Source organism: Podarcis pityusensis (genome assembly GCF_964106645.2).
Source record: "Podarcis pityusensis genome assembly, chromosome: 1".
Classification (NCBI taxonomy): domain Eukaryota; kingdom Metazoa; phylum Chordata; class Lepidosauria; order Squamata; family Lacertidae; genus Podarcis; species Podarcis pityusensis.
The window spans coordinates 57,276,657-57,289,920 of NC_138028.1; the positions used below are offsets into that span (position 1 = coordinate 57,276,657).

Below are 13,264 nucleotides of genomic sequence, written 5' to 3' on the forward strand. Positions count from 1 at the left end.
CTCAATGCAAATTTAGTTTCCTTACAAACCAGGACACAAAAGGAATATAATTCATTTGGAATATATCAACAGAATGAAAAAACAAAAACAAAACAAAAATGCACACTTCCTCTTTATAGTTACATGAAATGTTTTCTTTTTATTCTAACTTTCTGATAGAGGAATACTACTAAGTAGCAAGTTATCTCTAGATATTTGCAGTGTATTTTATTGTTACTTAAAAGCTTTACTGTGTGCATGAATGAAAAATGGATGTTCAAGGCTTATCCCATAACTATAGGTAAAGGTAAAGGGACCCCTGACCATTAGGTCTAGTTGTGGCCGACTCTGGGGTTGCGGCGCTCATCTCGCTTTATCAGCCGAGGGAGCCGGCATACAGCTTCTGGGTCATGTGGCCAGCATGACTAAGCCACTTCTGGCGAACCAGAGCAGCGCACGGAAACGCCATTTACCTTCCCGCCAGAGCGGTACCAATTTATCTACTTGCACTTTGATGTGCTTTCGAACTGCTAGGTTGGCAGGAGCATGGACCGAGCAACAGGAGCTCACCCCATCGCGGGGATTCAAACTACCAACCTTCTGATCGGCAAGCCCTAGGCTCTGTGGTTTAACCCACAGCACCACCCGCGTCCCACCTTAACTATAGACCACTGCTATTCCAATGATGCTGGAATCAAGTTTAAATATTATGATTGCATGGCCAGTTCTCATATCAATTACAGACCATTGTGCCATATCATGACACGAGTATCTTCCTTGTTTTGTTTAATGTCAATGAATTTCTATACAGTGGTACTTCGGGTTACAGACTCCACTAACCCAGAAGTAGTACCTCGGGTTAAGAACTTTGCCCCAGGATGAGAACAGAAATTGCGCACAAGCTAAGGTGGTACCTCAGGTTAAGAAAGGTTTCAGGTTAAGAACAGACCTCCGGAACGAATTAAGTTCGTAACTCGAGGTACCACTGTAATTGATTTCAGTAAGATTAAAATTGCAACCTGTTATCTAGCTCAATACAGCAGCCTAATTCATCTAGAACGTAACAAAGAGAATATCTGAATTTTCTTCTTCTTGCTTGTACCTATATGTGAAGTTTCATTTCCATGCACGTATTCAACTGAAGAAATAATTCCAGGTACAAAATAATCTGTTGACGTGTTTGAAGGATGCCTGTGTTCATTGTTCTGGCCAGGATGTGCTTCTTGAGTAGAATCTTCATGGTCACTACCACCATCAGAGACCACAGCTGTCACAATATAGTTAGATCATTCATTCATTCATTTATTACAATGCTTATGTAATCTATTACGAAATTGTTTACTGAGAGGCACATTACCTGGCCTTCTACTGCACATAGATTCAAGTTACAAGAAAGGAGATTCCAGCTAAACATTAGGAAGAACTTTCTGACAATAGGAGTAGCCTAACAGTGGAACGGACTCCCTTAGTAGGTGAGGGACTCTCCTTCACTGGAGGTTTTTAAGCAGAGATTAGATGGTCAACTGTTGTGGAAACTTTTGTTGAGATTCCTGCATTGCAGGGACTTGGACCAGATGGCCTTTGGGGGTCCCCTCCAACTCTATAATTCTATGGTTATGTATTGGGAGGCTTCTGACTCTTTCTAAATAATACATATGTTAGCCCATCAGCATCCCTAAAGGGCATGTTGATGGCAGAATTTCCTTCAAAAGATTTCAATGAAACAGATTAGTTTAACATAAAAAAAAAATTGTATCTCTACAAGACTATTCATGTACAGTTTTGTTTTGTTTTTGTAACTTGGAGGCGTAATGCCAAGTAGCCCTTCAGCCCTAGATTTATTTGTATTTTACCTGTCCTTACTACTCCACCACTAAATTACTCCATTCATCTGACAGATGCTAAGTCAGTGGTCATTGTCATCCCTGAAAGTCGCAGTTATGGCAATTTATTTCTGTACTTTCTGCATTTATACACCCACCTTCTCACAGTGACTCATAAAAAACACACACCTGGGTTTGAAGGCTAAGTATGGAGAGTCGTCTCCTGTAATTACTGACTCTGCTTTTAAGTGGGTTATGAACACCATTATTTTGTTGCAAATGAATGGAACTTTATTATCAACTGGCAGAGAGAATGAGAGTAGTTGGGATAGCTCTTCAAATGGAGTACGGTGACAATGCAGTACATTTGAAAAATAATACAAAGAACTGCAAATTTATTAAAGTTCTATTTCCTGGGAGGTACCTGTATGATGCGTCTCCTTTTCATGCTTTCCTTCACTTGAAAGAATAATTATAGGTGGGATATTATCCACAGTTGTGTTTGTGGTATCTTCATCTTCACTTTCCCACCCAGGATGCATTGCATGTGGTTTTTGTGTGGTGTCTTCCTGCTTGCCATTATCACTGGAGGCAACAGCTGTTGTAATGATGGTTTGAATATTTTTCAAATGTTACATAGGTATCGTTCTTTTCATCAGTTCTTACTAAGTGCTATGTTTTGTTGAATTGAATCAATATCGTATTAGGTTTTTAAGTATAATTACATTTAGTCTGATGGCATTTACCTACTATGATTTACAGTTCAAGTACCTTTCATCCAACACCAGAAGAATTAAAAGCCATTAGAATTCCTGTACTTGGAAGACACCCAAGGAGATGTTTCCATTTCAAGACTGCTTCAACTTGGAAGAGTTATTTCAGGCAGGAGATAATCTCAAGCAGCAAACAAATTTTGCATACTTTTTCATCACACCATGCTTCCTGTGTTTAGTGAAAGTCCATTTATTTAAATGGAGTCAGGATTACATCTTTACATAGTTTGAGATAGATTCTAATTTATCTAGAGAGATTACTGAAAAAAGAAGTAAAATGTTTTTACTATTTTTCCAGTCAATACCTGTGTCTGAACGTTCATTTTCATGCTCACTTTCAGCTGCATGAAGAATTCCAGGCAGCAAATGATTTCCAGATGTGTTTGTGAGATGTTTTTCTTCATTATCCTGTCCAGAATGCTCACTGTGCAACATTGTATCCTGACCGGAATCTTCATAGTCAGTGCTATCACTGGAGACTACTGCTGTTACAAAGATGGCTGGGTCAGTTTTGAATTCTCTGCTTTCACATGCGCTTCACTAAGTGCAATTCTACTTAACCCTAACATGGAAAGTGGAAATCAGTAACCACAATAGCCGTTTTAGATGAGACAGAACTATAGCTCTATCCAAAACGTATTCTATAGCTATAAAATCTACACAGAAAACAGGGCCAGTATACCTGAATGAGCGTCTCCACCCCCATCGTTCTGCCCGGACACTGAGGTCCAGCGCCGAGGGCCTTCTGGCGGTTCTCTCGCTGCGAGAAGCAAAGTTACAGGGAACCAGGCAGAGGGCCTTCTCAGTAGTGGCACGCGCCCTGTGGAATGCCCTCCCACCAGATGTCAAAGAACAAACAACTATCTGACGTTTAGAAGGCATCAGAAGGCAGCCCTGTTTAGGGACGTTTTTAATGACTGATGTTTTAATGTATTTTTAATCTTTTGTTGGATGCCACCCAGAGTGGCTGGGGAAACACAACCAGATGGGGGGTTATTATTATTATTATTATTTCTAATTTAGCTAAAAGATTTAATGATAATGAATCACTGCCTGTACCTGTATGTGGCATTTCCTTTTTACTCGCTTTTTATTCTGAGGAATGATTCTAGGTGGCTAATTAAATTTAGATGCATTTGCAAGGTATTTATTGTCACTGTCCCAGCCAAGATCATATAGAACCATCTCTGCTTCATGAATCTTTTGAAGCCTCTTGTCTGAGAAAGCAAATCTTTCCACCATAGGACTTATTTTGCCGGACTCTGGAGTATTTATAAATACTTGTCCAGATCAAGTCAACATAGGCCTTTGGTCATCAACCTCAATGGAAGACTAAAGTAACCCAGTCTAAAAAAAGAAAAGGCAAGAATAGGTGGGTTTTTTAAAAAAAACCTTTTCATGTTTTTTTTCCTATAGCTGCAATAAATTTGCCTTCACTGCCCAAGAGGATATAAACTAGCCTACATGTGTGAATCATGAGAAGAATCTTTGTAGTTCATTCCAACAGCTGCTATAATAATGTCTGAATCTGTTTTAAAGACAACAAATGGTAGCGAATGGTAGCCTGATAAAGAATAGACCCATTAAAATCAGTGGACTGGAATAACATGAATCCATTCATTTCAGTGGATCAGCTCTTGATTTAGTTAGACAATACCCTATGTTAGCAGTTTCCTCCTCATAATTATTTGATGCCCATCTTATCTAGCTTTACGGGCACTATCAGAATTTTAGGGGAAGTCAATTAAAATATTAGGTTAAGGCTTAAGCAATATTAATTATTAGGTTAAGACTGAACTCCATATGCATTGTCAAAGTAATAAATTCCATCTGGGGAAATAATAACCTACAATCTAACATGCCACATTTCTCAAATTCTTTTCCCAAAGAAGCATGCATGGCTTCATCTTTAAGAGGACTTCAACCCAAGAAGACTTCAAAAACATTTATGTTTTGCTTAGAAATTTACTGATGTGCTATGCAAGCTTGCTACTATTTTCTTGTGGATTTGGGGTTTTCTAAATTGTTTTTAAATTTATTGTTTGATCTTGAGTTTACATATTTGTCAGTCATCTTGTGGAAGTTTTGTCGTTGTTGTTTTGAAAGGTGACTATACATTTATTAAATGAATTTAAAAGTGTAGAAAAGTTTAACAATGCCGAATTTTCTTTTTCTTCCTAGTACCCGAATGAGATATTTCCAAATCCTCTTCATGCTTGTTTACACTTGAAATGAGACCAGGCATAATTCCATTTTTAGATGTTTTTGTAGGATATCAATTTTCATTGCTCCCACCAAGATGGATCTCATTAATCTATATACCATGATTATCAGTCTTCACGGTTAATCTTACCCGTGGAGACCACAACTGCTACAATGATGACTGAATCAATACCACATTTTCACTATCAGGCCCATGTTATGCAGATTAAATAATTTTCTTAGGATGTATCAGTAGTTAAGGCTGCAATCCTGATTCATGCTGACTTCATAGGAGTCAGGATTACACCCTTCGTAGGAAATAATAATGATTGGGGCTGAATAGAACTTTTCTGAGATATACCTGTATAAATGGATTCATTTTTTTGCTCATTTTCACTTGGATGAATAATTTCAGGTAGTGTCTCTTTGCTGGATGAGTTTGTGGGGTATCTTTCTTCATTGGACCATTCAGGATATATGCCATGAGATGGTGGGCCTTGAGTGGATTCTTCAACTTTCATCCCATTATCTGCTTTTGTGGTGAAGTATTTGTTAATTTAATATATGCAGAACCACTGTCTATTGTACATGTATCTTGCAGTTCAATATGAATCCAACTACACTGGTGGCACGCAAGAAAAAAGGGTGCCTTTTAGGGGTCTGATTATCTGTCACTAAGTCAAGATTCTCTATTACACTTTTAGTATAAGCACTTTTCAATAAAAAATAACCAGATCATATTTCAGTTAATTCATTTTAGTTAAATCCTTTGAAACAATATCTTATCTAGCCATTATTATGTACATGTGAAGCAAGCATTTTGTATTCCACAGCTATAAAATGATTTTGGTTTTAGTTAAATGGTATGAAGACAACATATTTTGTTCATTTCTTATTTGCAGACAGCTAGGTTTCTAAAAAAAGAAAAGAAATAAGCTTGCAAAGGAGGTATTTTGACTTCCTCATAGACACATGCTGTTTATGGCACAATTACCAAGTATTTGTAAAAACAAATTTGTTCTTTCAATGTTGTGACGGCAAAGCAGGCAACAGAAATACAAATTAGTAAATACTGTAGATAATTTTGGTTATCTACAGTAAATGTGGAGTATTTTCTACTTGAAGAAATGCTAAAACAACAGTAATGGGCTGCATCTACACAACAGAGGCCCAAGCAAAATAATTGTGTGTAAAGCACTCTGACACTAATATTCTTGGTGTCAGAGATTGAATTATATTGGGGTGGTGGTGTCAAGATGAAATAAAACTAATATGATATGAAGCCCTACTCAGATGATGAAATGTGACTTATCTGTTTGAATGGAATAGTGGCTCTTCTCAAAGCTACCTCTTTTTAAAACTTAGGTGCCTCTGATGCAAAAGAACATGGGTCCACCATTCTTTAACACTGACTGAGGTAGCAGGACAGAGAAATGTGCGTAGGATCCTGCAGAAGGGATGGCGCCATTTGGAGGTTGGGCCTCCATGGACTGGCGGTGATGCCATCCATTATTGGGAATGCTAACAATCCATTATTAATGGAAGGTTTTCTCAGACTACCATGATTATCTTAGTGCCCTAATACTGGAATACTAGGAATTCACTTTAAAGGGTAGTAAGAAGGCCAAAATATATGTGAGATGCAGGTCTGTGAATGTAGCTGCTGTGTAAGGGGCAGGGGAACTGGATCAGAACCGTGACATAGGAGGGGCTGCTGCTTTCCTCCTGTGCAATTACCACAATAAAAATTGCTTCCGTTTTTGAAGCCATGTTTCACCCCAAATGGAGAAGCGTCAGACCACAGTTCTAATAAAGGCTGGACTTCTCGCTGAGACATAAAAGCCTTCCTATTCGCTGACATAAAAGAGAAATAGAACTGAACATAGGAAGATTACATTAACATCCTGCAGGCAGTACCTGTCTGAGAAGATTCATTGTCATGAAGCTTCTCACTTTGAGGAATAAGTGTTTCTAGGACACCAAGGATCGTTCTGTTTGTGGCAGAACCACTTCTCCGCCCAGCTTTGCCCACTGTGGATAACTGATCTTGATGTGATTCTTCACGTTCAGCACTTTCATTGAAGGCTAGAACTATTGTAGCAATGATAAATAATGCAGGAATCAGTAACTCAGTATTTTTGATTTCCGTGTGTTTAGTAGATAGTGAGAGACTCAGAAAGTTCTGTGCGTGAACTCCAGTGGAAACAGGCTTCCCCAATTGTTTCGCCATAGGATGGAAACCTTATTTATGCATGTAGAATCGCCACCTCAACAGAAGTCAATAGGGAAGCCCATTCTGCCTGTCAGAATTCTCACCTCAACAAGGAGTCACTGTACTGAGGTGGTTATTTGAATCAGTATAGTTCAAACCTTCCATGGGGAAGAAGCTTGACTCAGTGGCAGAGAATTGGCTTTGCATGCAGAAGGGTTCAATCTCTAGCATCTCCACACAGGACTGGGAAAGACTCTGTCTGAAACTTGGCAGAGCTGCTGCTAGTCAGTGTAGACTGTCCATCTTGAGCTAGATGGACCAGTGGCGTGACTAAGTATAAGGCAGCTTCCTATGTTTGAGATGGCATGCTAATCACTAGTTAGTGCAAGAAGAGGTATAATTTTATCATTTTATATAATTTTTCTTTCTGTGTGGAAATGGATAGAATGACTAATGCACAAACCAATTCGGCCAAAATGCTTGGATGAAAATTCAGTCTTCTTACAGAATCAGCTACTTCCACTGAGTTCAGTAGGCTTACATCAGCTTAAACCCAGATTCTTCAATTTGCATACTGTAGCAATAAGTCTGGCAACCAATACAACTCAAGCTGCTGCATTGCCACAACAGGGATAACACAGAGATAACTTCAGAATAACCAAACAGCAAAGTGGTCTTGATTTATACCTCTGTGTTCTCACACACGGCACATCCTTAATATTCAGTCAAACCACTGGCCCATCAAGCCCAGTACAGTCTACTTTTAGATATTTATATAGGTTTACTAGCAAATGGTATAAACATAAATTTTATCGGTATTACATATCTGGGGTACTTTTGACACTGATAATAGATTGTACCTATCTATTTAAAATGTAACTAAAAATAATGGGAGAAAAATGACTGCGAAGAGCAAAACTCTCAACAATTTGGAACTCACATCTCTAATATATGGAAGAATAACGAAAGGAAACTCACAACGCCCACCAACCCCTTGACTAAAAGTTCTAATTTTAAGTATGGTTAAACACCATTTCTCCAGAAACCTGGATCAGGAAATGAAAGCAAACAATCCAAATGAAAATCTAATTCTACAGTTCACTATTGCTTCTGATACCTGTATGGTGGGAAGATTCTTCCTCCAGAGTTCTTTCTCTTTCACTTGATGGAACAAGCACAGGATGCAATACGTCTGAAGCTGTGGTTGTAGGTAATGTGTCTTCAGTTTCTAATCCAGAGAGAGCACCATCTAGTTGAGTCTGAGTTGAGTCTTCCTGCTTGAAGAAATCATCACTGGAGGACCCAGCTGTTATGATGATGTTTTGAATCAGTTGCAGTGTTATGCTTGCTGAACAACCATCCAGATTGTTCACTTTATCTTGTTAAACTAGACATGGCTTGCTTTTTCAATTATGTGCATAAGCAAGAGGAGGAGGAAAGTAGATAATTTTTTTGGAAAGTATTGTTGAATTCACAGCCACCCAGTGTCATCACCTCGATTATCAGAAGTTGCTGATTTTCCAGACAGTGCCCCAGAGACCAGTAGGAATAGTGGAAAGGCGTGTAACAGTATTATAGGCAGAAAAGATGTGACAACAGCTTGCACCTTTAACTGATCTATCAAACGTCTTTGATAGATGCCAAGGCTTTGTACAACTGAAATCACAGCACCATCTTAAGTCCATAAACTTTCTCTTTCTTGTCTTCTTTTTCTTCTTCCTTTTTCATTGAAATTGTACTTTTTGGAATATGTTTAGACATTTGTTCCAGGCACTAAGGCCAAATGCTGCAGCTAAATAATGTTGGTTCACACATTCAACTTGAAAAAAATATTTTGGCTGGCATTCTGAGCCAGATGTAGTTCAACCATTTCAGCATAGCCTTATACAGTTCTAAAGGTGCTGCTGTTTAAATCCAAGGAAAGCGTCAGAAGCATCTTGAGGTACCACCACCACACCACCAGATTTTTCCTTCAGAGTCAAACCTTTTCCCAGCATTCAGCAGGAAGCATAATGTGTTGAACATTATGATGACTGCCTGAGATGAGCCCAAGAGAACATGCTTTAGATTTTGAGAAATAACACCAAGCCCACAGAAAGCCCTATGGAATAGGAAAGCAAGGTAGACCCCATCTGCAAGAGAAAATGCTAATACATTTCCATAATAAACCAAACCAAAATTGCAATGCAAGTTGCATATGTGTTTGTATAAATGCCATTTATTCATTTTTCATTCCCTAATATTGCAATCGTCCTCTAATGTTGGCGAATCTATGCCCTTGGGTTCAAAAGATCTCTGTTTTCATGCGTTTGAATAGCAGTTTATATAGTTCTTTCTTTAAAACAAAGTGAAGCATCACAAAATGAGCTCATGTTAGCTCCCAACTTTCTAAACAAGGAACTGATTTGAGCCAATTTTGTGAAGTCTACAAGCACTGGCTACTTGAAAAACACAGCGGCAACTTGATTTGGTATGGGCCAATCTCATCATGTTTCTATACTGACTTTTACTGGCTGCGTGTCTGATCTATGTGTACTTTAGCACTGCCAAACTTCCTTTGTGTAGCACTGAACTGAGGCCAACGTGGTTACATATGACAGCACTTTAAAAAATACTGCTTTAAGATATGGTTAGACAGGGATGACATGTTGGTTTGGAACTTCTGCAAATTTCAGGGAACTTTGCAGTCTAAAATAAATTCAGATTTGGGATTTGTGACTCACTCTTGCTTAGTCAAAGCCAAATAACACGTGAGCTTTTGGTTTCATGGTTTTGTTAAGATTTAACAGAACACATCTGGGGGGAAATGCCTTCAAATATGTGGCTCTGCTTTCTTTTTTTAAAGTAATCACAGTATATTATCTGCAGATGTAGTAGCAGATATACTACAGATGTAGCACTGCACCATGATTCTAGTTATTAACTAACTTCTAGACTTTGATACTGTGAGAGTTGATGCTGACAAGAAAGAGGTAGTGTCAAGATCATGCTTTAGTAGTCATACCAGTAGCTGTTGAATAATGTTCATCATCACCTAGGGGAACAATTCGGGGTAGCACATCCTCCCTTGTGCCATTTGTTGAATATCTGACTTCACTGTCTTTTTCAGAGTGTACACCATGCAGAAATGAATCATGGGCCGAGTCATCATGCTTGACATCTTTGGTGGAGACCACAGCTGTTGTGACAATAGTTGAATTGATATTTATTTGACTATATTCCACACTACCACCAACCAATTAACTTTGGTATTATTTCTTGGGTATAACACATGGGTATAACACAAGTCATCTATATTGTACAGGTATTTTTAATGCACAGCTCACATATCCGTGTTGTTTCGTCTTTAGCATCAAGTGGAAACTTACATGTGTGAGAGAACCCTCTGAAATTCACCATCGCAGGCACAACAATTTGAAATCAAATGCAGTACTTTACAGTGGACAGTTCACACATGTCCACTGAATGCCATCAAATACTGAATAAATAAACAACCATGAATCAGGAGTATGTCCTCTTTATATTGCAAATATTCACTCTGGCTGAAAATTATTGCAAGAGTAGTAGATCTGCAAGCAAAACCCATGATACAGGATAGAAAATTTTCCCAAATGAAAATTTTTCTAGTTTCTGTTTCCTAAGTGGCAATGAATGGCTGCCAATTGCAAATGTAATATTGGGAAAGTTTGGACGTTTCAAAGGTTTTGTTCTATTTACTTAAACACAAGTACAATAAATATGCTAGGTTAGAAAATTATCTGATGCAAACACTTCTGGAAAACCCACATCAATGTCTTGGAAAAATAAAATTTTGGAAACTTAACATTTTACTTTTCATCAGAGTGGCAGAGACAAATTCTGCGTATATTTTAAGTTCTGGTGGGCAATCGCACAATAGTGCCACTAGCTTTGTACTACTGCTGAAGAAAATTGGAATCATGACCACTGATGAGTTTCAGAGATCATTACAAAAATCCAAACTCAACCCTTCTGTTACCATCAAGTGCTATGCATACTAACCTTTCCACTTATAACCAAAGGTTGTCATTAAAACAAAAACTGGGATTGGTTCTGTGCTTTGAACAGCAACTTGATACAGAAAAGTAAGGGTACTTCTACACTGTCCCTACTCCTGGGTGCTGCTCAGTCATGTACCAGCAAACTCAGGTTATACAATTAAAGCAAGTTTTGTGCAACAAATCTGCTTCTCCTAAAAATCAGTCTTAAATGCAATGGAAAGGTTGTAAAGTGTGGGATAACAATGGCTTTATTAAATAAAAATAGTAAGTAAGTAAGCAAGTAAGCAAGCAAGTAAGGCTGTTGCTAAAGGCACAAAAATATATGTCTCCAACTACTGTATAAAATTATGTTGGAAAACAATAAAATAAAGTTTTGATCCACGGAATTTTTTTCCTTTGAAATGCACTCTTTGACTTACGATTTGCTTTGCTTCACTATGGAAGAACTATAGCAAAATGCATGATCCATGCAATACAATGAGACCCACTACACTTCTGATAGATACAAATGACTACAAGCCGCTTGACTGATTTCACTAAATTGCATTTTCCACAATTAGAGAAAGAATAATCCAGGAAGATATGCACAACATATGTTAGTTTAGCATATAACTTGATGCTTGTTGCTAAACCCAAAGAATAACTTTTACCACCACCACAAAACAACCACCATCTCACCATAGCAAAATAAATTTGACCTCATAGACCACCTGTGCACAAATAACATGAATGATAAAAGTCAGAGCCTAGAGATTAAATGTACTGATAGGAATGGTACTTTTCCAAATACAACTGAAGGCACCAGCACACTTTGCAATGTCCCCATCATAGAGATAATCCAATGCAAAAGAAACCAAAGTAGTTTAAGGATGTTTACCAAGGAAAGCGTAGTTTCATAATATGCATTCCTAGGACAAATGCCTAACAGACACCAATGAGAGGAGGTAAGGCAACTCAGAGCTAAATGAAGTTCAAGCATAAAACACAAAATGAGACTTTTGTTTGTAAGTATGCATCCAAGTTTCCATTTCCAGAATAAACCAATAGGATTATACCAGTGTAAGATGTGCATAGAAAAAATGGCAGAGTAATATAATTCATGGTACTCAATTAAACCTTCTTTGCTTTGTGTTGTCTATTATTAAGCAGTAATCTTCCACTATATCCAGAATTTCATTATAACATTATAAATTAATTTTCGATTCGATGCTGTTGTATTTCTGAACTTTGTATGGTACAAATTATTCCTTATAGATTATCATTGATTACTTCTAGAGTGCTTAATATGTACACATACATCCAAATCCCATTGTTTACTGAGACACATCTAATGACTTTCATTATAGCGCAGTGCATACATTACAGGAATTAATGCTTACTGGTTTTTGATGGCCGAGGTTCGTTATCACCACTGCTGTTCCATTCAAGAACGGTTTCAGGATTTAAGTGCCCAGACCCTTCTCCATTATGATCATCATCATCATCGCTACCATCATCATCATCATCGCCACCATCATCATCATCACCAACAACATCATGATGTTCTTCAGAACTCTTATCTAGTGATTTGATTATGTAAATCTACGGTAAGCTTTTAATATCATTATCCATTTCCCAATCACCAAAGTAAGTATTATCCATCCTTATCCTTGTCTTTCTTATTTGTGGCAGTGTTTTCAGAGCTCCTCGTTAGAGATGAATAATGAGTAAGAGATTAATAATGCGTAATAGATTTATTGGGTGGAACTAAATCAACCAGTGGTGGCGGTGCAACAATGTACAGTGGGCATCAAATCAATAAGACTGTCTGTGATCCAGTGCATGACAAGAAGATGGCTGAATTGGTTACAGTTGCCTTGTATCACTGTAATACCACACAAGGCATTGTGAGTGATATAATAAAGAGAAGAGAGAGCATTTACAAGGCACTCAATACACCAGGATATGCTCCTGGGAGGCACTACAAGATCCTTTGGATCCCACTAGAGAAAAGTTGGAGCTCTGAATATGGGTGATTTGACAAGAATCTCAGTGGAAATGCTATATTCTTACTGTATAATTTGCTACCATAAGAAAAGAGACAGTTACACAGAAGTTAGAGACAGCACAAGAGAATTTTCAGTTTATGCATCCCACTGCCACCACAAATAATGGAGCTGGCATTAAGAACAACCAGTGGATAAGAAGAAATAATGTTATTGACAAAGCAACCCAATATTAGGATGCTTTGAGGAGTTATTAAAAGAGCAGGGGATC

General features: G+C 38.0%; 1 protein-coding gene across 17 annotated transcripts in view; it reads right to left on the reverse strand.

Moving 5' to 3' along the window:
- The window catches only part of CD44 (CD44 molecule (IN blood group)), a 73,593-nt gene that overhangs the window by 9,525 nt on the left and 50,804 nt on the right, over positions 1 to 13,264 (reverse strand). For 8 of the 17 annotated variants that reach the window (XM_080982552.1, XM_080982547.1, XM_080982556.1 and 5 more), the window contains 8 exons: positions 12,388 to 12,567; positions 9,994 to 10,167; positions 8,107 to 8,295; positions 6,695 to 6,868; positions 5,139 to 5,309; positions 2,881 to 3,060; positions 2,227 to 2,400; positions 1,082 to 1,246 (listed from right to left, as the gene is read on the reverse strand). In XM_080982552.1, coding sequence (XP_080838678.1) covers positions 1,082 to 1,246; positions 2,227 to 2,400; positions 2,881 to 3,060; positions 5,139 to 5,309; positions 6,695 to 6,868; positions 8,107 to 8,295; positions 9,994 to 10,167; positions 12,388 to 12,567 — 1,407 coding nt within the window. The remainder of the gene's footprint in view (positions 1 to 1,081; positions 1,247 to 2,226; positions 2,401 to 2,880; positions 3,061 to 5,138; positions 5,310 to 6,694; positions 6,869 to 8,106; positions 8,296 to 9,993; positions 10,168 to 12,387; positions 12,568 to 13,264) is intronic. The other 9 variants (XM_080982549.1, XM_080982548.1, XM_080982554.1 and 6 more) reach the window with 8 other exon arrangements.